Below are 20,596 nucleotides of genomic sequence, written 5' to 3' on the forward strand. Positions count from 1 at the left end.
CTGAATTTGTTTTCTTGATCCTATTTTCCTAATTTCTGGCCGGTTTCATTAAACTAGGCGTTGGTTGCACTTTTTGTGCAAAAGTACTTTTGCCCTTTGAAAGAGGAATTATCCATTCCATCGCTTCGCTTTTCTTGTGCTTTGCCATTTGAAATTGAAAAGTTGCCTCTGGTTTTGAGATTTTTTTTGTGTGTTTTGTCTATTGGTTGGTCAATTTTAAATTCTAGTTTTCATAATGTCGAGATTCAGTAAGTTATTGTCTCTTTCCCAAAGGGCTCTTCCAAGGAAGTCACCTTCTCACTTGAGTCGCCCTTGGACTGGCTGCTGTGCCGCCTCTTCGCGATTGTTCTCATCCACAGCTTCCCCTTCTTCCCAAGAACCTTCCATCCTTAAATCTTCTTCCCCGGCTTCTTCCACAGCGGCTGCTCCTGCTACTGGTACAACAACCATGGAGACACCTACCGTCGCCAGAGCGAAAGCTGCTTTAGAAGCCATTTCTGGCACCCACCCAATTTACATGGACTTTCAAGCAACCTCTCCTCTCGACTACCGCGTGCTCGACAGCATGCTACCCTACCTTACAGGCGTGTACGGAAACCCTCACAGCCGTACCCACGAGTATGGATGGGAGGCTGAAAAGGCTGTAGAAGGAGCTCGTGAGGAGGTCGCCGCTGTTATCAAGGCCGATCCCCGTGAGATTATCTTCACTTCTGGTGCCACAGAGTCCAATAACACGATTCTCAAGGGCGTGGCCCGCTTTTATCAAAACAGAAAAAAGCACATTATTTCCGTTCAAACCGAACACAAGTGTGTTCTTGATTCTTTGCGTACTCTCCAGGAAGAAGGCTTTGATGTCACGTTTCTTCCCGTTCAAACAAACGGCTTGATTAGCCTTGACGATCTAAAGAAGGCTATCCGTCCCGATACCGTACTCGTAAGTGTCATGGCTGTCAATAATGAGATTGGTGTGATTCAGCCTCTTGAGGAAATTGGAAAGATCTGCCGAGCTAATAAGGTGTTCTTCCACACTGATGGTGCCCAAGGTTTTGGCAAAATTCCTCTGGACGTTGACCGTATGAATATCGATTTGATGTCTATTTCAGGCCACAAGATTTATGGACCCAAGGGTGTAGGTGCTGCTTTTATTCGTCGTCGCCCCCGTGTCCGTCTTTCACCTTTGTTGAGCGGAGGTGGCCAAGAACGTGGTCTTCGAAGTGGTACCTTGGCTCCTCCTTTAATTGTGGGATTCGGTACTGCTGCCCGCCTTTGCAGGGAAGAAATGGCTTATGACCACGAACATATCTCTAAGCTCTCAAAGCGTTTGATTGATGGTCTTTTGGCTATTCCATACACTTCTCTTAATGGTGATCCTAAATCAAGGTTCCCCGGCTGTGTGAACATTTCTTTCTCTTACGTTGAAGGTGAGTCTTTGTTGATGGGTCTCAAGAACATTGCTCTTTCCTCTGGTTCCGCCTGTACTTCTGCTTCTTTGGAGCCTTCCTATGTTCTTCGTGCCATTGGTCAAAATGATGAAGATGCTCATAGCTCTATTCGATTTGGTATTGGTAGATACACGACAGAGGCTGAAGTCGATTACGCCCTTGCCAACGTGCACAATCAAATTGATTTCCTTCGAAACTTGAGTCCTTTGTGGGATCTTGTACAAGAAGGAGTTGATCTTAGTACCATTGAATGGAGTTCACACTAATGGATATCACATCCCTTAGAAAGAAACCGTCTTTACAACTTTAAAGTTACCAAGGTTCATGAGTGTATCTACGACTAAAAAATTATATAATTGATTGATGTTATATGTAACCTTTTTATATCCACACTTAGTTCAACGATGTTGTGTATGTATAATAATATTTTACTTTCCTGAGAAAAAAAAGAATCGTCTAGGTGGAATTCATATCTTAAATATTTAAAAGTAAACACAAGAAACGTTTAATGAAGTATATGATGTATATTTGATACATCGATATAGCGTCAAAAGAAAACTTTTCATGTCGTAGAAGTTCAAAGACGTTCACATCCTTCATCGTTTGATACTCGCTTGTTTATACATTTCGAATAATTCTCCTGTAAATCGAAAACACTCATCTCCCCATATTGACATTGCACTGCTTGTATCACCGCCGTTGTACATTTTGCAGTTCGCGAATACGCGCAACACTTCTCGATAAACTTCTTCGGCAGTCGTAAGGGTGCCTTCGCGGACCATATTCTTTATTGTCCTTAAATCTTGAGGATAATAGATGAGTGAATCATAGTCTTGAGCTTCTTTCCTGTTCACAGGATGACTAAAAGGTGCTCCAAAGCGATGATTGGAAATATTATCCAATACGGGAAGAATAGCATTCTGAAACTTTTTAAGGCTGGTTTTTTCTTCGTCCTGTGAAGTTTGTTTTCTACTAGCAGCACGAGTGGTCGCTCTTGCAGCTGCAGGACCAGAAGGAGCATTTACATCCGGAATATGCGATGATTCTGGCTCCTCAGGTACAGGTTCCGATGGTCTTCTTTTCGAACGCAAGTTTTTGGATTCTTTTTCTGTAGCGGTTGCAGTTTCTTGTACAGCTTTCTCATCCTGCTCCTTGGCTTTCGTACTCTCTTCTGCCTGTTGCTCAAGACACGCGTCAAAAGACTTTACACAATCGTTCAGCTCATGAATAAGATCATTGATAACATTCTCTCTTAATTGCATTCGTTTGTCAGATTTTGTTTCATGATCTGCTATAGAGCTGTCCTTGCTTAAGCCTAATTCAGTCTTCTCTTCTGGCTCCGAATTTGTAGCTGCCCGATCATAGATCCTTTTCAATTCTTCTGAATTCAAAGGCTCAAGCAAAAATGGACTCTCAGACACTTGCTTCAAGATTTTCTCTTCATTATCCCCAAGTAGCCGTTTCAAGTCGAGACATTGTAAAAGAGCAACGTTCTCAGGAAGATTCATACTAGGGATTGTTCTTCATATCTCATAGGAGAACGGTTTTCCTATAAAAGAGTATATACTCGATTAGACAGCTTTCTTCCTTCCTTTTACTTCTCTTCGCGTCTATTCACCGTGCGTATCTACTCGCATTTTAAGAACGCCCAACACAAACTAAGCAGTCATCCTACGAATGCGTTGCAATAGCGCAAAGACGTATAAGGAAGAGTTGACGTGTCTTAAATATCTAACGTAATGTTTCACGAATACTGAAAATTACGTGCCTATAGAAATGTCAGAAGCAAAAGAATTAAGAAAAAACAACACTTTTCCTAGCGGACAGTGAGAGAAAATTAGAAGGTTCATTGCATAGACTTTGTTGATATTATGAAGAAATTTGGATTTCTTCACGGGTATGTATTTTGATTTCTTGTGGAACTATTTGGCATGAAATTATGATGCATCTCTTTGGGTTGTAGTCGCGTAAAATACTTCTTGTTTATTTGTTTCGTTGAGGGAGAAATACAATAAACAAGATTTCAAGCTGTTCTACGTCGGGAAGAATTCGTTAGGCTAACTATTATTCTAGACAAACTTCGTCGCCGATGCAATCTCTCTCCGGATCCTTTTCATCTTTACAGATGGATACTGGGATGAATACTTCCATGGTCAGCACAATCTTTGAACCTCCAGACTTGACTACCATTGATGCAGATCTTTTGGTTGTCATCAAAAGTCTCCAAAAAAGAGATATCACGACCAAGTGCCGTGCCTTACAAGATTTAATTCAATGGAAAAAATGTGATCAATTTGAAAATGAGCAATTTTTGGATGCCTGGGCCATTTTCTTTCCTCGCTTGGCGATTGAAACAGACCGACGAGTTCGTCAGTATGCTTTTACATTTACCGGTCTTTTATCTTCAACTCTTCAAAAAAAACTTGCACCATGGCTCAAATCCTATATCGCACCCTGGTTGATGGGTTTCTTCGATTTTGATAAATCAGTTTCCTCAGCTGCCCGCGATTCACTCAGAAAACTACTCTCAGAGGATAAGTGGTCTCATGTTTGGATGAAGTACGGGAATGTTCTGGTTGATAATATTGTGGATATCTTGATGTATGAAACTGTTGATTCAATGTCTGATTTACGATTCATTTCCAACGAAGACGCTGAAGCCAAATATGAACGTACTTGTGCGTGCTGCTTTTCTGTTCTTTCCTTTCTGCTGAATCAAAATCTAACCAATGACGCGCGTTCTGTAGATGAAGATTCAAAAGCACAAGGCTTTCACAAGCATTACTTTGAGGCAATCTCCATGTTGCTTGAATCTAAGCAATTATGGGATCTCCTTTCCTCTTCTCATGGGATCATTAAACTCAGATTGTTTCAATATTTACAAACTCTTATTCATTCCAATAAGGACTTCTTTTCCCCGTATAAAGATAAAATAATAAACCTCGTGCCGCGTATGCTTTCCCGATCTGACAGTATTTCATGCGTTTCTTTGTTAGGAATGTTGTCTTACTTGTTAGCCGTTTATCCTTCTTCGTCTACTACTTTGGCAAATCATTCGAAACGTCCTATGCGAAAGTGTTTACAGAATCTCCTTCGTAAACGAATAGCACTACCGAATTCTGGCTTTTACACAGCTTTCATGACTTTAATGACGCATTTTTCTACTGAAGATCTCGTCCCTTCCACAGAAGATTTGGCCGAGTTTTCTAATGCGTTTTTGGAAGTTGCTCAACAAGAACAACGTGTTTTCGCGACTCAAGTCTACAGCTGTTATTTTGAATTTCTGTCGTTTGTTTTTAATTATTCCTCGGATTCCCGGATGAAAGATACAGTATTAGAAAGCCTCAAGTCGATGTTTATTTCCTATTTCGAAGGAAATATGACCCCACAATGTCCTGTTTTAGAGTTCGATAAATGTTTGCAGAACATATTTCGTAAAAACGAAAATTTTTCCAATTTGTGGAACGAGGTCTTATACAATTTTTATGAATCTCATCTTGTTCCCGACTCTGTGTCATTTGAAGTCATTTCTAGATCTGTTACTCTGGCCGTGCAAACGGCTCTGAGTTTTAAGAATAATGATAGGCCTTATAACGTCGAATATGAACGTAAAGTACAACCTTGCTTACAGTTTTTGATGCGCCTGTCTGCTAACGAAAATAATCAATTTGCTGGTCTTGCTGTTTTGCATCTTACCAAGCTTTGTCATGTTTTTGAAAAAACAAAGTTTACCCACTTTGTCCAACAGGACTTTAGCGAGTATTTACTAAATTTTTTACCATCTATAATATTGAATCAGCCGTCAAAAACGACGTATTTGAATTTGCTTCATGAGATCGTCTACTTGCTTAGAGATTCCGAGAATGTTAGCACTCTGTGGATTTCTGTTATTGATCAGTTGATGACTGAACCATTAAATACCGAAGTTATAAAATCACTTCCTTCTAGTTTTTCAAATTCCCGCTTGAATGCTAAAGTTCCGTTGGTGGATTCCCTTGTTTCTTATTATGATGAGACTGTGTCTAACCTGATTGAACAACAGCATTACAGTTCGAGTCTAATAAAACTTACCATTGATGCGAAAGATATTCTTATCCCTGCCAAATTGGTTGAAAAATTTTTAGGCATGACTACAAACAGTTTTGATGTGAATATGCCACAAAGTCATTTGGAAAATTACTTAAATATTTTATGTTGCGAATTTCACTCCTTAGGCCATAATCTGGCTGATGTATTTGCACAAAATGAAAGCCTTTATTTATTATATCCTTTGCTACTAATAGACCCCAAGTTTTCTACCATTGATGGCCATCTGCGTAATAGTTTAATTGAACAATTTAATGCGGAATGTCAGAAGAACAGTGGTTTTATGAAATCTCTTTGCATTATCGTTTCGGACTGGAGTCGTAAGACCATTTCGGGAGATAAACACGACATACATAAATTGGCGCAAATGGTTGTAAGACTTGCAAAATCTCATAAAGAAAATGTTCCCTTGTCTTTGTTTTGTTACCCTAAGGAGTTTTGGATTTCTGCATTGGCTCCGATTGAACATTTTTTTGCCAAAAATTATTTTGTTGATCAAGTACCTTGTCTTGGATTCTCGGAATCGGTTGAAAAAAGCCAATCTGATGAAGTTGTCAATAGCAAAACCGTTGCACAACTTTTTAATGCTTCACTTTACTCATTGGTATTTTGCGAACACGACGAAGTAACCTCCGATCTTATCCTGTATTTGTCTTTGTCATACGTTGTTTTTTCTATCTATGTTCAAAATGGTGGTGAACTTTTTTCTGATATATCTATTGAGAGTGCTAACGACTTTTGCCAAAGATGTGAGAATTTGTTTAAGAGACTATTCAGCGACATAGCTGACAATAGTTCATTATCCTTTTATTTAAGCATCCTTGTTCAACCTCAAAGCAATATCGGATGTGCTATCCAAGAGCTGATAATGATAGCTGTTTCTTCTTCTGATTTAATGAGTGTTTTTGCCGGTCAAACTATTACAGATCTATTGAAGTTAGCTTCTTCAATGTTTCCTTTAAGCTCTGATGAATTTGAAACTTTATGTAACAGCTTGGATATTCTCGCGTCAAAGTCAGACATCTTAGTTGTAGCCCTTCTTGAAGGATTCAAACCTCTTGAGCTGGATTCAAGTGTCGTCGCAAAGTTAAGATTTAGAAGTGCTAGTCAACTATCTGGTAAGTTGGTATCTAGCCCTTCTGTAACCAATGCTTTAATGATGCTGAATGCAGCTACGCCAACTGGAGACGATTCGAAAGTGCTGCTGCCCATAACCCGTTGTCCATTACTCTTAACAAGCCTTACTGAATGGGCAACTGGCGTTGCTACAAAATCATTGGATTTATTGTCATTGTCTCTGTTATTGAGATTTCTTCATGGTTTTCTACCCTCCGTTCAAAAGTTTACGGGTCCTTACTGGAATCGAATTTTTGAATTAATAAAATTCACACTTAAGCTTTCTCCAGTTGATATTCCTATAGTAAAGTCTATGGAGCTTTACGCACTCCGCCTATATCTTGCGCTTACGAAAATTTCGGACAGAAACGACGACATTTACGATGGGCTTCTTGAACAGGATGATGATATAAACTATCTTGGAGTGAAAAGTTTCCTTTCTAGCCATGAATCTAGTCTAAAGTCTTCAGTAACCGTTGGACTCTGCAATAGCTACCTTGTACGAATATTAGACAGTTGTTCAGAAAAGATTATAGCAAAAATTCCCTATCAAGAGCTTTATCCTAATTTGCTTGACTTTTCGGATTTGCAAAACGAAGGCACGTGTATGAAGTTATTGTATGAAAAAATCTCGAGTGAAGTTAAAGACTTGACGGTGTATTATTTGGTTGAAAGCACTTCTGAACCCGACGTTTCTTTCGCTCCGGAATTGCTTTCCATACTCATTGATTACGCTGAAAATCCTTTAACTCTCTTAGGTGAAATTGATACTATGGAATCTGCTCTACGATCTTATCTTTTAGCATGGGACCTTGTTTTCCACCATTTTGAAGAAACGACATACCAAATTAAGCTTGCTCTCACCGAACAGTTGTTGTCGATGGATCTAGTAAGACCATTACTTGCGATTATTGTAGAAGTGCTCCAGTTGTCCTATGATAGGCCTGTCGATGTAAGTAATTATTCAAAAACATCCTATAACCTTATGGACTATGCTTCTCCGCTACATCGAACTCGATGCCTGTGTACGTATATCTATTATCAATGCTTGAGACATTTATCTTCAGCAGTCCGTGGATACTGGTCGGAAATTAAGAATAGAGCCTTTACATACACAGTTGAGTCATTCACAGAGTCTAACGTGTCTCCATTATTAATTTCTGCTTCTCTGGATGATGTAGAAAAGGCGATTTCTTCGTCGACCTTTGAAACCTCTGGAGATACCGTTGTCAAATTGAACAGAAATACAAAAGAAATATCTTTTATATATCACGTTGATGAGCATAAACTTGAGATGGCGATTAGGATACCTTTGGCTTACCCTCTTCATCAAGTACAAGTGGAAGGAATTGAAAGAGTTGGTGTGAATGAACGACAATGGCGAGCATGGATTCTGGCTTCCCAAAGTATTCTGACATCCCAAAACGGCTCAATAATTGATGCTTTACAATTGTTGAAGAGAAACATTTCGATGCACTTTGAAGGTGTTGAAGAGTGTGCAATTTGCTACTCTGTGTTGTCGGTTGAAAGAACATTACCAAACAAGCGCTGCAATACATGTAGACACAAGTTTCATGCTTCTTGTTTGTATAAATGGTTCAAATCTTCGAATGCTAGCCGGTGCCCATTGTGCCGTAGTAGCTTTACCTTTGTGTAAAACAGGAATATTACAGTTTATAAATGATACATTCGATAAATTGTTTCTCTTTTGACTTTAGAGGTTTTGCATAGTTTTCTTTTTTTTTGAATAATAAAAGTTTTACGTTCTGTTTCAGTGATTTGATAGGAGTTGTTTGTTTTCATTGCAACGACGAGCATGGAGCATCTTAAAAAAGTATTCATTAGATTAGTTTTCAAAATCTATAACGAAAATTGTACTTCAACAAAAAGAAGGATATTGGTAAACAAATTTGTGTTTGTTTATGTTTTGAAAAAAAGGGGATGAATGTGAGTTATATTGGTAATTCACCACTTTGCTTTTGTTTATCCGGAATCAAAACAAAAATAAATAACCCAATTCAAGGCAACAAGAAACATCCTAGAGCAAATATGTCGAGCATTCAGGACTCCGGGATTAGTTCCATTCAAGAAGATCAAACTGATGTTTCGAACTATTTAGATATAGAAAACATGTTTATGTATGGAAAGGATAGAAACAGGGAATAATGAAGCTAACCGGCAGGATGTTGACCCAATTACAGGAACAGTTTTGCAAAAGTATACCTGAAGAAAGTGTAGATGATAGTCGTTATAAGTTAATTGAAAACCAATACGGATGGTGCAAAGAAAGCAGTGTCTTGATATCTGCAGTCTTTGTTATGATATTGGATTCTATACATGAGTTCCTAGAAAACCAAGGGAAGGTTCCAATCGGCTCAGCTAAGGGAGAAGAATTCAATCACCAAGACACGCTTAAAGTTTTTAAAGAAGTATCTATGGATGAAGAGAAAGTAAAGTTTCATCACTTCTATACAGTGTTATCGTGTGCAGTTGATGGACTAAGAATTGTGAATTATCAAGTTCGTGAAGCACTAGAAAAGAAAGACTCGGAGAATCACGGAGACTTGGACGACTATGAGGGTGAAGTTAGCTCCTTTGTGGAACGATTCCAAATTTCCTTGAAAGAGCTCATTGAAGTTGGAATTTATGTACAAGCGTTAGGGAAAGGCAAAAACAAGCGGCCATACTTGGGAGTTTATCAAACATTTGGAAAATCTAGTGTAGTGCAATTACAAAGACAACTAAACGGTTACACTAGTCGAGTTATAGAACCGCTAATTCCCGAAACCGAGCAAGATCCAAATTCATCGGAAACTCCATCCTCCTCTTCCGATGGCAGACTGGGTGCAAGATTGAAGATAGGAAATAAAAATTCCTTCACAAATCTCTTCAAGATGAAACGCTTTCATAGATCCCACAAAGAGCTGAAGGAGCAAGAGCCCGTTCACGACTAGGCCCTTAACAACGCAATGGAAGATGATGCCGCTTGTATAACTGAAAGCCAAGCGTTAAGATTTAATAACTTCACAGTGTAATATGCTTCACATTGGTTCTAGTAAGTCACTATTTTTAATTCTGGATCATGTGCTCGTGATAGAATAACCAAAGGCGTCAATCGGAAGAAGACTTATTTCGGCTTTTTAGTAATAACTCATGAATTTCTTCTGCCTCCTGTTCTTCCATCATTCGGCGACGCTCCATGGAAGATGTTTTCTGTTGGAGTGCTTTTTCTCGATTGACTTTTGCTTTCTCGTTTCTCTAATAATATAAGTTAATTTCCTGTGTATATTTACTAGAATATGTAAAAGTATATACGTCTTGATTCAAACAACCTTTTAGGTTGTATTTGATGGAGTTACATTCTCCAAAAATTTTTCCATAATGTTTATGGCATTCTTTTAATGCCAATATAAGATCCGCACATTGCTTTTGATTATTGATATCGAGATGAGGATGCATTGGCAACTGCTAGTGAAAAGACCAAACGAAAATTTGTAAATTCGTACTTTGTGTGGAAAAGGGAAAATTTCTTAGCACTTTCAATTGATTTTCCGTTTATACAAATTACAATTCAGTTATTTTTTGTGAAAATTAAAATTAATTAAATACTTATAAAATGAAACAAGACATACTTCTCGTTGGGTAGTATTCGCTGCATACAAATGCTCTCCTGCGAAAAAGTTACAGCAAAGCTCTTTAAACATTATGAATTGGAGATAGGTATTATTTTTGTTTCAATATTGTTTAGGATTTGAAGAAAATCATGCTTCTAGTCGAATGGAATGCATTTGGTTCTCAATGTACGGCGTCGAAAAGCGTAAGAGCAAATACTTAATTGAGTAGATGGGACATTCAGAGGTCCGGTTTATATATATATATTTATTTAAACTAGATGTTTTTTTTAAAAAAAAAAAAAAAAAAAAGACATGTTTGTCAATTTTCTAAATGAAAAATCGGGATAAACTATGCATACGTAAGTCGACAAAACTCAGATTCAATTTAGACAACTGGAAGCTTTTTATCAGCAGCAGGCAAGTCCGTTTCAGGGTCATCTTTATATGATGGTAAAGGCTCTTGCAGATTGCTAGAGTTGCCATCTTTCAACACTTTCTCACGTCTATTCAAATTAATCGCGACAACACAAAAGAACATAACACCAATAAGGATTTTCATAACCTCAGGTAAAATTTCAAAAGATGCTGTGCTGTTCACAAAAATTATTATGCTCACAAGGGTTGAGATAACAGTAAACACTACGAACATAGCAAAATTCGTGCTTTTAGCTTCAACCAATGTAAGACCCTTTCTGCAAGCTAGGAATTGTCCGATGAACATTACCGAAGGAATATAACCAAAGTTGAAAAGCATCCATGCCGCTTGCAAATACTTTGCTTTAGGGGAACCAACAATGAAGAGAACAGGGAAAATAAAAGGCGCAATAGTGATAAATGCCAATTGAGTCCAACCCACTAGTGTGACCAAAGAAATCAGTTTTTTTGAACTATGTCGGACGTAACCCATGCCAAGTGCAAATGCCAAAATAAACGAATTAAATAAAGAACGTTCAATTCCGTTACCAAAACTGTAACTAAAGAACATCGAAAACAGAGCAAAATTACCGTGTGTTTCGTAAAAATCCTTGTTTGAAAATAATGATTGCTTTATAGGGTGGTTGAATAGAAATGCAATATACCAACCGAGCAACAGACAGTGAGTAAAGGTAATCTTTTGGGGGTTACGAAACAAGTGGATGAGCCAATATAAACCTATACAACTGGAAATCACTGACAAAAAGACGAAGCTACGATAAAAAGGTGTAGAATCTTGTAAATCACCGGATCTGTAACGAACATGCATGATCGGGTCATACTCATCTTGAGACTTGGTCCGTACTGATTCTCCTTGTAAGAAGGATTCAGTATCTTCTGGAAGCTCTTGGTACCCAACAAATAAATGTATGCCGGGCTCACGAAAAGGTTGCCTATAGGATTTCGTAACTCCGGAGCTTAGAGAGTATTCAAGAAAACTCTCATTAGATTTTGGAACAAGACTTTTTATAAATTCGAAATCCTTTGAACCGTCAATAGCGTGTTTATAAGCTTGAAATAAGTCTGGATAGAAAATGCTTCGAAAATGAACCGTTCCATTTACATTTGGCTTTAAGTAGATTTTCGCATAAGCCGACTCCGGTTCATTTTCGATGGGATTTATCAGATACCAAGAGGTAAATGCTTGAACATTCGAGGATGTATCAACAGGGAAAACCGCCAAAGTTTCATCTTCTACAAAACTTGGAGAGTCGCTAGCACCGTTGCCCCCATCGATATGATCATAAGAAACAGGACCATCTGCATGTGGATCATAAGGCAAAGAAGCGAGAACCGACCCCGTAAACAACAGGGCACTAATCCAGGACGAAAACAGCATGACGAACGGACGAATAAACGATTTAAACAGCGGAAATGGCTACGATAACAAAGAAAAATTACCAAAAGAACACAAAATTACACCGAAAAATGAAGGAATAAATAGAAAAACAATGAATGAAACAACAACAATTCGATTTCACATAAAAGAAGGATAATAAACAAATTTTAAATTATAGTACGCAAATTGCTCGTTCAAGTTAAAAGGACTATTCGTGGTGGAGCCCATGCATATATATATGCCCCCGACATGGTGGTGATGTTTGTAATGTGCGGGGAAACGAACCTAGTATACTCATACACACCGAGTTGTCTGCTCTATTACAAAAGAATTTCGATACAATTATATAAATTGGTATATAACTTCGGATGCAAGTACATATGCATATTTACGAATACTATAATACTAAAAGAAATCCCATTACAAAATGTAAACAAAGTACCAAAAAGACGATAGAAGAAAAAGGAAGCGTTTGTAGGAGTTCCATAAGCGTGGTAGAACATTAGTAAAAAAAAAAGAAAAGACAAGTTTATTGTCTCATTGGAAATGAAGACCTCCATTGAGCGATTGTATGCCTTGTAGAAAGCCGTTTGTTTAATATATCTTTTATTAGTTTTGCTGATTTGTTAGTTGGATTTGGATTCCTGGAAATTAATGTATTCGATGTTTGTTCATAGTTCGTAGCTTATAGTTCATACTTATAAAACTCTTTCCTTCTATTTCTCTATTTATTGTTGTTGCAAGCTTGATCCGAGAGTGTTTTGCAAAGAAAGTCTTGATAAGGACTGCTTCTTTTCAGACCTTGCAAAGAGCGATCACTCATTTCTATGTTTTCCTTTGTGTTGTTCCTGGAAATTCTTTTAGTCTTTCTTTCCATAAAATTACCTTTTCGAGTTATCGCGTTTACAATGCCAATAAGCTCCTTAATTGGTATCGCAAGCTTCCTGATATTTGCCTTAAAGAATGAAGTTACCCCTGGCTTTCTTTATTGTTTGAAAAGTTTAATTATTTCTGTTATTATCCATTTTGGGATTTCCCAGTCTTTGTTTCCTTTTTTGTTTACATTGCTTTGTTCCTTGTAATGTCATTTACTGTTACTTGTCGCGTCGCTTCTGCGGTAGGTACTTTGTTTTGGGATATCAATGCTTTGTCTAGTACCATTACCAGCCCAAAAAAAATCATTTAGAAAACGCGTTTTTATGGGCTTCAAAGAGTCCTTTGTTTCTTTTGAAACATTGAAAACAATACGAACATAATGGAAAGGTCAATAGTATATATAATGGAGACAATGGCACACAATAGCCATTGTTCTACACTGAAGATTCAGTAAGAAATACACAGCCTAAAACACTCGCTAGCGAAATAGACGTTTGCGATAACTTTTTGAGTTTGTTTAGATTCTCTGAAGCGTCTGTGTTTCGTTTCCTGGGTTTTGGTTTTCCTGTCCCATCCATATTTCTTGCCATCCTTTTCTGCATCCACTTTTGATGAATATTTTTTAAATTCCTTGTTACGACATTTTCTGCATTTTAACTATAGATTCATAACCTTCGTTTGGTTACGTTTTGAGAAGACCCACGTTTTTGTTCATTTCTTGTAGAGTTTTTGCTCTTTTTTTATTTTTTAGAATTTTCTTGCTTTTTTATACTCGTTCTCTTCTTGATTTTTTTCAATTCGACTTTCTTATTGCTCTTTCGTTATAAGCATTTCTCCTTACATTCGCTTTTATTAATATTGTCTTTCTTTTATGATGTCTTTACTTACGTACTTTTTCCTTCCCCTCTTTCTTTTTTCTTTGGTTTCTCCTTCCTTTGCAGAGTTCAAAGACCAAAAAGAAGCCTCTCTTTCCGCGAGAGCGCTTTACTCAAATTCTACCAAAGATGACGTTTCCACTATCAATCTTGATGTTCCAACTTGTACCTACGACAGTGTCTTGTCTTCTAGTATCGCTCTTTATTCTGCAAAGGAAACCGTTACTGCCTCAAGCTATTGGAGCCTCGTTACAACTACCATTACCACTACTGCTTATGAACCATTCACCTCGCATCTTCCCTGTGTCGCGGCTACGAATGTTGTTTCTTCTTTAGCTTCTACTGGCTCACCTGGAAGCCCAGCTTCGTCTACTTCTGTTGTTAGTGGTACTCCTTCATCAAGCATAATCTCCTCAACCACCTCTGGCTCTTCCGGTACTCCTTCCCCAACTACTTCACCTGTGAATGCTGCATCTGCTTCCACTTCGAACACTGTGCCTTTAAGCAGTGTGACAAGCCCCAGTTCACTTGCTTCTACACCTGTTGCGTCAACAACCGACTCTTCAAGTGTACCTCCCCCTCAGGCGACTCCTGCTTCATCCAGCACTGAAAACACCTTGACCTCCGGTACTGCTACCCCATCATCGACTTATTCTTCAAACATTTCTACCGATCGCATAACCAGCGCCTATACAACTACCGCAACCTCCGTCTCGGCAACTACAACCGGGAAAAGTGATACAAAAACAATTAGTCAAACTTTAACACTTGGAACAACAAGTGTTTCGTCAGTGATACTTAACAACAGTACTCCTATTTCTGGATCATGGCCATTAACTGGAAACAAGCCTGCTATTCCAACTTTTGGTACTCCATCAGGAGCCAACTCTACGCCTCATTCTAAATCTAGTGTCCCTTTGACATCCACATCGAACACTGTACCTCATTCTACTAATGCTACAAGCAAGTCAAGCGTCCCAGCTTCTCCTGTAGTGGAAACTTCCTCTGTTACTTCAAGCAGCTCCCCCTTGACTTCTTCTGCTCCTTCTAACTCTGTTCCATCGACTAGTGGTAAACCGTCGAGCGGAAGTGCTCAAACTTCTTTCCCTAACTCAGAAATTGTTTCCAGTCAAGCGTCTACCACTACCTGGGCATCTACATACTACAAAACTATCACTAGTTCTGGATCCATCCTTTCTACAACGATAACCTCAAGTTCAAGCTTTGTTCCCCATACTCCTACTCCCTCTTGGGTTACTGAGACCATCACTTCCGGTTCTCAAGGATTCACTTCCACTGTTGCTACTCCCTCAGGCTCTTCCGCTGGAACTGTTGTGATTGATACTCCTAGCCCTAGTCCCTCTTGGGTTACTAAAACCATCACTTCTGGTTCTCAAGGATTCACTTCCACCGTTGCTACTCCTTCAGGTTCTTCCGCTGGAACTGTTGTGATTGACACTCCTAGTGCCACTCCCTCTTGGGTCACTAAGACCATCACTTCCGGTTCTCAAGGATTCACTTCCACCGTTGCTACTCCCTCAGGCTCTTCCGCTGGAACTGTTGTGATTGACACTCCTAGTGCCACTCCCTCTTGGGTCACTAAGACCATCACTTCCGGTTCTCAAGGATTCACTTCCACCGTTGCTACTCCTTCAGGTTCTTCCGCTGGAACTGTTGTAATCGATACTCCTAGTGCCACTCCCTCTTGGGTCACTAAGACCATCACTTCCGGTTCTCAAGGATTCACTTCCACCGTTGCTACTCCCTCAGGCTCTTCCGCTGGAACTGTTGTGATTGACACTCCTAGTGCCACTCCCTCTTGGGTCACTAAGACCATCACTTCCGGTTCTCAAGGATTCACTTCCACCGTTGCTACTCCCTCAGGCTCTTCCGCTGGAACTGTTGTGATTGACACTCCTAGTGCTACGCCTAACGGTTCTGTTGCCATTAACACTCCTAGCCCTACTCCCTCTTGGGTTACTGAGACCATCACTTCCGGTTCCCAAGGATTCACTTCCACCGTTGCTACTCCCTCAGGCTCTTCCGCTGGAACTGTTGTGATTGATACTCCTAGCCCTAGTCCCTCTTGGGTTACTAAGACCATCACTTCCGGTTCTCAAGGATTCACTTCCACCGTTGCTACTCCCTCAGGCTCTTCCGCTGGAACTGTTGTGATTGACACTCCTAGTGCCACTCCCTCTTGGGTCACTAAGACCATCACTTCCGGTTCTCAAGGATTCACTTCCACCGTTGCTACTCCTTCAGGTTCTTCCGCTGGAACTGTTGTAATCGATACTCCTAGTGCCACTCCCTCTTGGGTCACTAAGACCATCACTTCCGGTTCTCAAGGATTCACTTCCACCGTTGCTACTCCCTCAGGCTCTTCCGCTGGAACTGTTGTGATTGATACTCCTAGCCCTAGTCCCTCTTGGGTTACTGAGACCATCACTTCCGGTTCTCAAGGATTCACTTCCACCGTTGCTACTCCCTCAGGCTCTTCTGCTGGAACTGTTGTGATTGATACTCCTAGCCCTACTCCTTCTTGGGTCACTAAGACCATCACTTCCGGTTCTCAAGGATTCACCTCTACCATCGCTACCGCAGAGGGCTCTAAGACTGGTACCGTGTTAATTGATGTTCCTACACCTGCCTGGGTGACTACTACGACGACTTCTGGATCTGCAGGATTTACCTCGACAGTTGCGACTGCAAGCGGTACCCAAACTGGAACTGTATTAGTAGATGTTCCCACTCCCTCATCTTCCTTCCCTTCATGCAACAGCCGCTGTAACAATGATAATTCCTTCCGCATCCAGGTTCTGAATGACGATATTTCTCCTTCATACGTACATTTGGATGAAAACAACTATGCTATCGCATCTTCTAACTATACAAACAGTGAGCATACCTTCGTATATGATTCTGACAGTAAAAGAATTGTAACCTGCTGTAATGTGAAACCCATCTACAGAATGGACAAAGACGACCGGGAAGCATATTCTTTGGAAATCTTCAAGGATAATGATGGACAGTTCCAATTCAAATACTCAGACAATGGTGTCTCCCATTCTTTGGAACTGTTAACCTTGACGGATGGCAGAGTCGGTGTGACCACAGACTTACAAAAGTTCAAGCCCTTCTACTCCAATGGCACTGAAATGGAACGTTCAGAGAACGTCGTATTAAGAGCGGTCAACTATTAAAAATAATGGTCTAAAACGCTACTTTAATCCTTAAATTACTTATTTTCGCGTTATTAATATTTAAAGCTATAAAACTTAAAATAGATATGCTTTCTAGATTTACGTGAAACATACGATCACTTCTTGAACAAAAGCCTTCATTATTAAAATAGAGTTACAAATCTTCTAATAAAATGTCGGACTTATAGACAACTTTTTTAATACTTTGTATGTATAAATAATTTACTGTTTTATAACTTACAGGATATAGATTACGCATTGACCAACTGCTGAGTTTTCAGCGAAACACTTTATCTACAGCATTTCCTTTGAGTTTGTAAGATGAGTTTTTCGTTGATGTCTTTCATATATAAAGCATGCAGAGGCGATACGCGTGTGAATGGTAATGAAAGGAAGAAAGAAAGAAAAATATGAATTGGTAAACACTCACAGCTACATTGTTTACAATTTACCGAAGCATACTACGTAACGTTAAATAATTTAAGGTCCCTGGAGGTGTTGGTTTAAAGGAAGCTGTAGTCCTAAAGCATAGTACTCTTATTTTAGTATCCGTTTTCAAATATACCAAAAGGACGGACTTAAAGAACGGAGCCTTCCTCTTTTTATATTTACATATCTTTAATTTTCTATTGCTTTCTTTCGAGAGGCTTTGGGTATGTCTGGACGGCGAAATGAAACCACAATTCGACATCTCATTCAGTCTGTACCAGGAAACAACATTTGTGCAGACTGCCACACGCGTGGTGTTCAATGGGCCAGCTGGAACTTAGGTAGGTGAATCTCTATGCGATCTTGGCTAACTCGGATAGGTATCTTTTTATGTTTGAGATGTGCAACAATTCATCGAAAGCTTGGGACTCATATTTCTAAAATAAAGTCGGTATCGCTTGATCAATGGACAGATGATCAAGTAAATGTAAGCTGAAACATGCGAGATACCTTAGCATCGTTCTCTAACTTCCTCCTAGAATATGCGCGATTGGGGAAATTTAAATGCCAACCGTTATTGGAATCCCAGTCCTTTGGATCATCCTTTGCCTATGAATGCTCATAGTGATGATACGTAAGTTTAAAGATGAGTAGATACCCTTCGGAAAATGCTTTTGAGAACATCACAACTAACCTACTTTTTCAGCGTAATGGAAAAGTATATTCGCGATAAATATGAAAAAAAGCTATATTTAGAGGAAACTCCAAACCAAAAAGGCCCGTCTTTGCCCCCTAGATCAAACGCATCCGCGAATTCTACTAGTGCTTCAAGTTCCCGATCCAATTACAAAGTATCTCTCAAAGCTATTCATGACATGGGTTTTACGAATGATACAATTAATTTACAAGCTTTGGAAGATGCACACGGTGAAGTCAATGGCGCTGTAGAAAAAATCGTTCAGGAAATGAAAAAAAACCCTTTAAATTCTGCCTCTTCCTCATCCTCGATGCCAAATTCCAAATCTTCTTACAAGGCACCAAAGTTGCCATCGGCGCAGCTTTCTAGAAGAAACAAGCGTTTACATGTACGTTTTGAGGATGGTTCAAAACCAGGCGACGAGGACGATGGCGTTGGCGTTGGTGATGCACGTGTAACGTCTCCTACTCTAAATCCATTTGAACAGATGATGGCTATGACCAATCAAGGCATGTCTGTTGCTCCTGGTGTTGAAACCACTTCAAGCCCCTTTTTTAGGGCTCCAGTAGAGCCTAATCAACCCCTACAGCCATCTTCGACTGGTCCTGCAGCAACTACTTCCTATGAAAATGTAAATATGCCTTTCTATAATTTAGACTCCTCTGGCATGTACCCACAAACCACAGGTTCATCATCTGCCGCACCTCCGCCTGCTCAACCTTTGCAACGCTCTCATACTGGACTTGCTTCCTATGATTACAATTATCCTTTGGGCTCTGATTATTCAGTTCCTCCAAACCCAACTGGCTCTAATCCCTTTTATGACTTTTCCTCACCAACGCCTTCGACGTCTGGCATTCCAGGTAATAATAATAATTTATATTACGGCAACTCTTATCCGAACACGACAGATAATACTTCAATGCCGGACATGAGTAAATTATCTTTGGGAGAATCGAACGATGCAACTTCAAATCCTTCATCGCAATACCTAAGTTCTTCACTTTCACCCCAGTATGGTACGTCCGGCGTAAACTACTCTCAGTCTGCTTCAGATCCATACAACTTAAGAACTAATATATATAATCCTTCTTCGGTTTCCCCTTACGGTGCCCAACCTTCAGCTTTACGGCTACAACCGACTGGAATGGTTCCTTCATCTTCCGACGAAATCCCGCTTCAAGGCACAGGACAGCCGTTTATGCAAAGTGAAATGGGAATGCAACCAAACAATTATCAAATGCCTATGGGTAGTAACTGGATGGAATATGGTGACATGTCCCAACAGGGTACCGCAATGCCGATGAATGGAATGAATTATCCTGGTGTAATGAATTACGATCCCAATATGCCCATGAATTCTGGTTACTACGTACCAGGATATAACAATGCAATGATGCCTTCTGAAGGTCTGTATCAGCCTACTGATGTCTATGGAGATCCTATGAACTCTGGTTCATCGGGAGCTATGGGAGGTTCAGCGAGTAGCACATCAAATGCTGATAACTATTTGCAAAGGATTATGCATGGTAAACGATAAGAGTTTTGGAATAAAAGAAAAACAAAAAGTCTGTCCTTTTGTGTTTAGACATAAAAGAACTTTACATACAATCATTTTGCTTTATTTTTCGTTCTTTGATATTTTCGTCTGCTTGCTTTTCTGTTTCCGATGCTTGTACGTATCCATATGGATTTCATATGGTAAGTGTGCTAGATAGCCTACTGGGGCGCGCGTATCTTTTGGTTGCAACTGGTTCACACTCATTTACCTTGTTTCTTTTACCCATATTTGGAAGTCAGTTCCTTCATTTGTGAGTCATGCAGCGCAGTAAAACTGATAATTGGATCCGCGTAAGTGGTGAATGAAGCTATTCATGATGATTTTGCATGGAGATATGAACCAAGCGTCTTTTGTTTGGTGAAATTGTTCGTTGAAGAAATACCTATATATTTTTACATATATATTTGTTGTTTTGAATGTTCGGGTACATTAATGAAAATTGTTTTTGGTACTTTAGATGTCATTTTGTTTCAAGGGTCGTGTAATCGTAGCTAGTGATATTTCAAAAAAGGGAATCAGCAGCATCAGAGTCAAATCTTAGTCATACTTTTACTTTTGATAAACGAGATTTTCGTATTAAATTTGGATTGATGCGTTTACTAGGAAAACTGCAATTTACATGTGCTTTTTCGCAAAAATTTAAGATCTCATTAAACGGATTCTTTACTAGTACGAAATTTTAATACACAGTATGCACAAATAAACATATATAGAGTTACTGTTGTAATTAAACTTCTCCCAAATCTCTTTCTTTTTATTTGGAAAGTTCCCAAGAAAAATAGGTGAAGCAAAAGGTTCACAAGCAATTAACGATTGTAGAAAAACAGGCAATTAGTAGACTTTTAAAAGGGTTTATTGAACTCGTTTGCTGCATTTTCTTCGAT

The 20,596-nt window shown here is 39.3% G+C and overlaps 8 protein-coding genes across 8 annotated transcripts; 5 read left to right on the forward strand and 3 right to left on the reverse strand.

The window, feature by feature from the left end:
- Window positions 1-235: 235 nt before the first annotated feature.
- Window positions 236-1,708, forward strand: nfs1 (mitochondrial [2Fe-2S] cluster assembly and tRNA modification cysteine desulfurase Nfs1; the record flags this gene model as incomplete). Its single annotated transcript, XM_056182016.1, has 1 exon — window positions 236-1,708. One exon carries the CDS (start codon window positions 236-238, stop codon window positions 1,706-1,708), a length of 1,473 nt encoding a protein of 490 aa, XP_056037933.1.
- Window positions 1,709-2,038: 330 nt separating this feature from the next.
- On the reverse strand, window positions 2,039-2,950 carry bdc1 (bromodomain protein Bdc1; the record flags this gene model as incomplete). Its single annotated transcript, XM_056182017.1, has 1 exon — window positions 2,039-2,950. The coding sequence occupies one exon, from the start codon at window positions 2,948-2,950 to the stop codon at window positions 2,039-2,041; it is 912 nt and encodes a 303-aa protein (XP_056037510.1).
- Window positions 2,951-3,313: 363 nt separating this feature from the next.
- On the forward strand, window positions 3,314-8,301 carry rkr1 (RQC complex ubiquitin-protein ligase E3 Rkr1; the record flags this gene model as incomplete). The annotated part of the gene is made up of 2 exons (XM_056182018.1): window positions 3,314-3,339; window positions 3,516-8,301. 2 exons carry the CDS (start codon window positions 3,314-3,316, stop codon window positions 8,299-8,301), a joined length of 4,812 nt encoding a protein of 1,603 aa, XP_056037856.1.
- Window positions 8,302-8,693: 392 nt separating this feature from the next.
- SOMG_03228 (SPBC21D10.08c-like, conserved protein) lies at window positions 8,694-9,598 on the forward strand (the record flags this gene model as incomplete). The annotated part of the gene is made up of 2 exons (XM_056182019.1): window positions 8,694-8,782; window positions 8,827-9,598. The coding sequence occupies 2 exons, from the start codon at window positions 8,694-8,696 to the stop codon at window positions 9,596-9,598; spliced, it is 861 nt and encodes a 286-aa protein (XP_056038043.1).
- Window positions 9,599-9,755: 157 nt separating this feature from the next.
- On the reverse strand, window positions 9,756-10,103 carry cmc1 (copper-binding protein of the mitochondrial intermembrane space Cmc1; the record flags this gene model as incomplete). Its single annotated transcript, XM_056182020.1, has 2 exons — window positions 9,756-9,902; window positions 9,960-10,103. The coding sequence occupies 2 exons, from the start codon at window positions 10,101-10,103 to the stop codon at window positions 9,756-9,758; spliced, it is 291 nt and encodes a 96-aa protein (XP_056038669.1).
- A 540-nt stretch (window positions 10,104-10,643) lies between these two features.
- Window positions 10,644-12,071, reverse strand: SOMG_03230 (multicopy membrane protein; the record flags this gene model as incomplete). The annotated part of the gene is made up of 1 exon (XM_056182021.1): window positions 10,644-12,071. One exon carries the CDS (start codon window positions 12,069-12,071, stop codon window positions 10,644-10,646), a length of 1,428 nt encoding a protein of 475 aa, XP_056038026.1.
- Window positions 12,072-13,818: 1,747 nt separating this feature from the next.
- Window positions 13,819-17,025, forward strand: SOMG_03231 (cell agglutination protein mam3; the record flags this gene model as incomplete). Its single annotated transcript, XM_056182022.1, has 1 exon — window positions 13,819-17,025. The coding sequence occupies one exon, from the start codon at window positions 13,819-13,821 to the stop codon at window positions 17,023-17,025; it is 3,207 nt and encodes a 1,068-aa protein (XP_056038025.1).
- A 655-nt stretch (window positions 17,026-17,680) lies between these two features.
- On the forward strand, window positions 17,681-19,691 carry ucp3 (Arf GAP, GTPase activating protein for Arf6, Ucp3; the record flags this gene model as incomplete). Its single annotated transcript, XM_056182023.1, has 4 exons — window positions 17,681-17,795; window positions 17,835-17,941; window positions 17,994-18,088; window positions 18,161-19,691. 4 exons carry the CDS (start codon window positions 17,681-17,683, stop codon window positions 19,689-19,691), a joined length of 1,848 nt encoding a protein of 615 aa, XP_056038018.1.
- Window positions 19,692-20,596: the final 905 nt, after the last annotated feature.

The sequence above is a fragment of the Schizosaccharomyces osmophilus genome, chromosome 2 (assembly GCF_027921745.1).
Source record: "Schizosaccharomyces osmophilus chromosome 2, complete sequence".
NCBI lineage: Eukaryota > Fungi > Ascomycota > Schizosaccharomycetes > Schizosaccharomycetales > Schizosaccharomycetaceae > Schizosaccharomyces > Schizosaccharomyces osmophilus.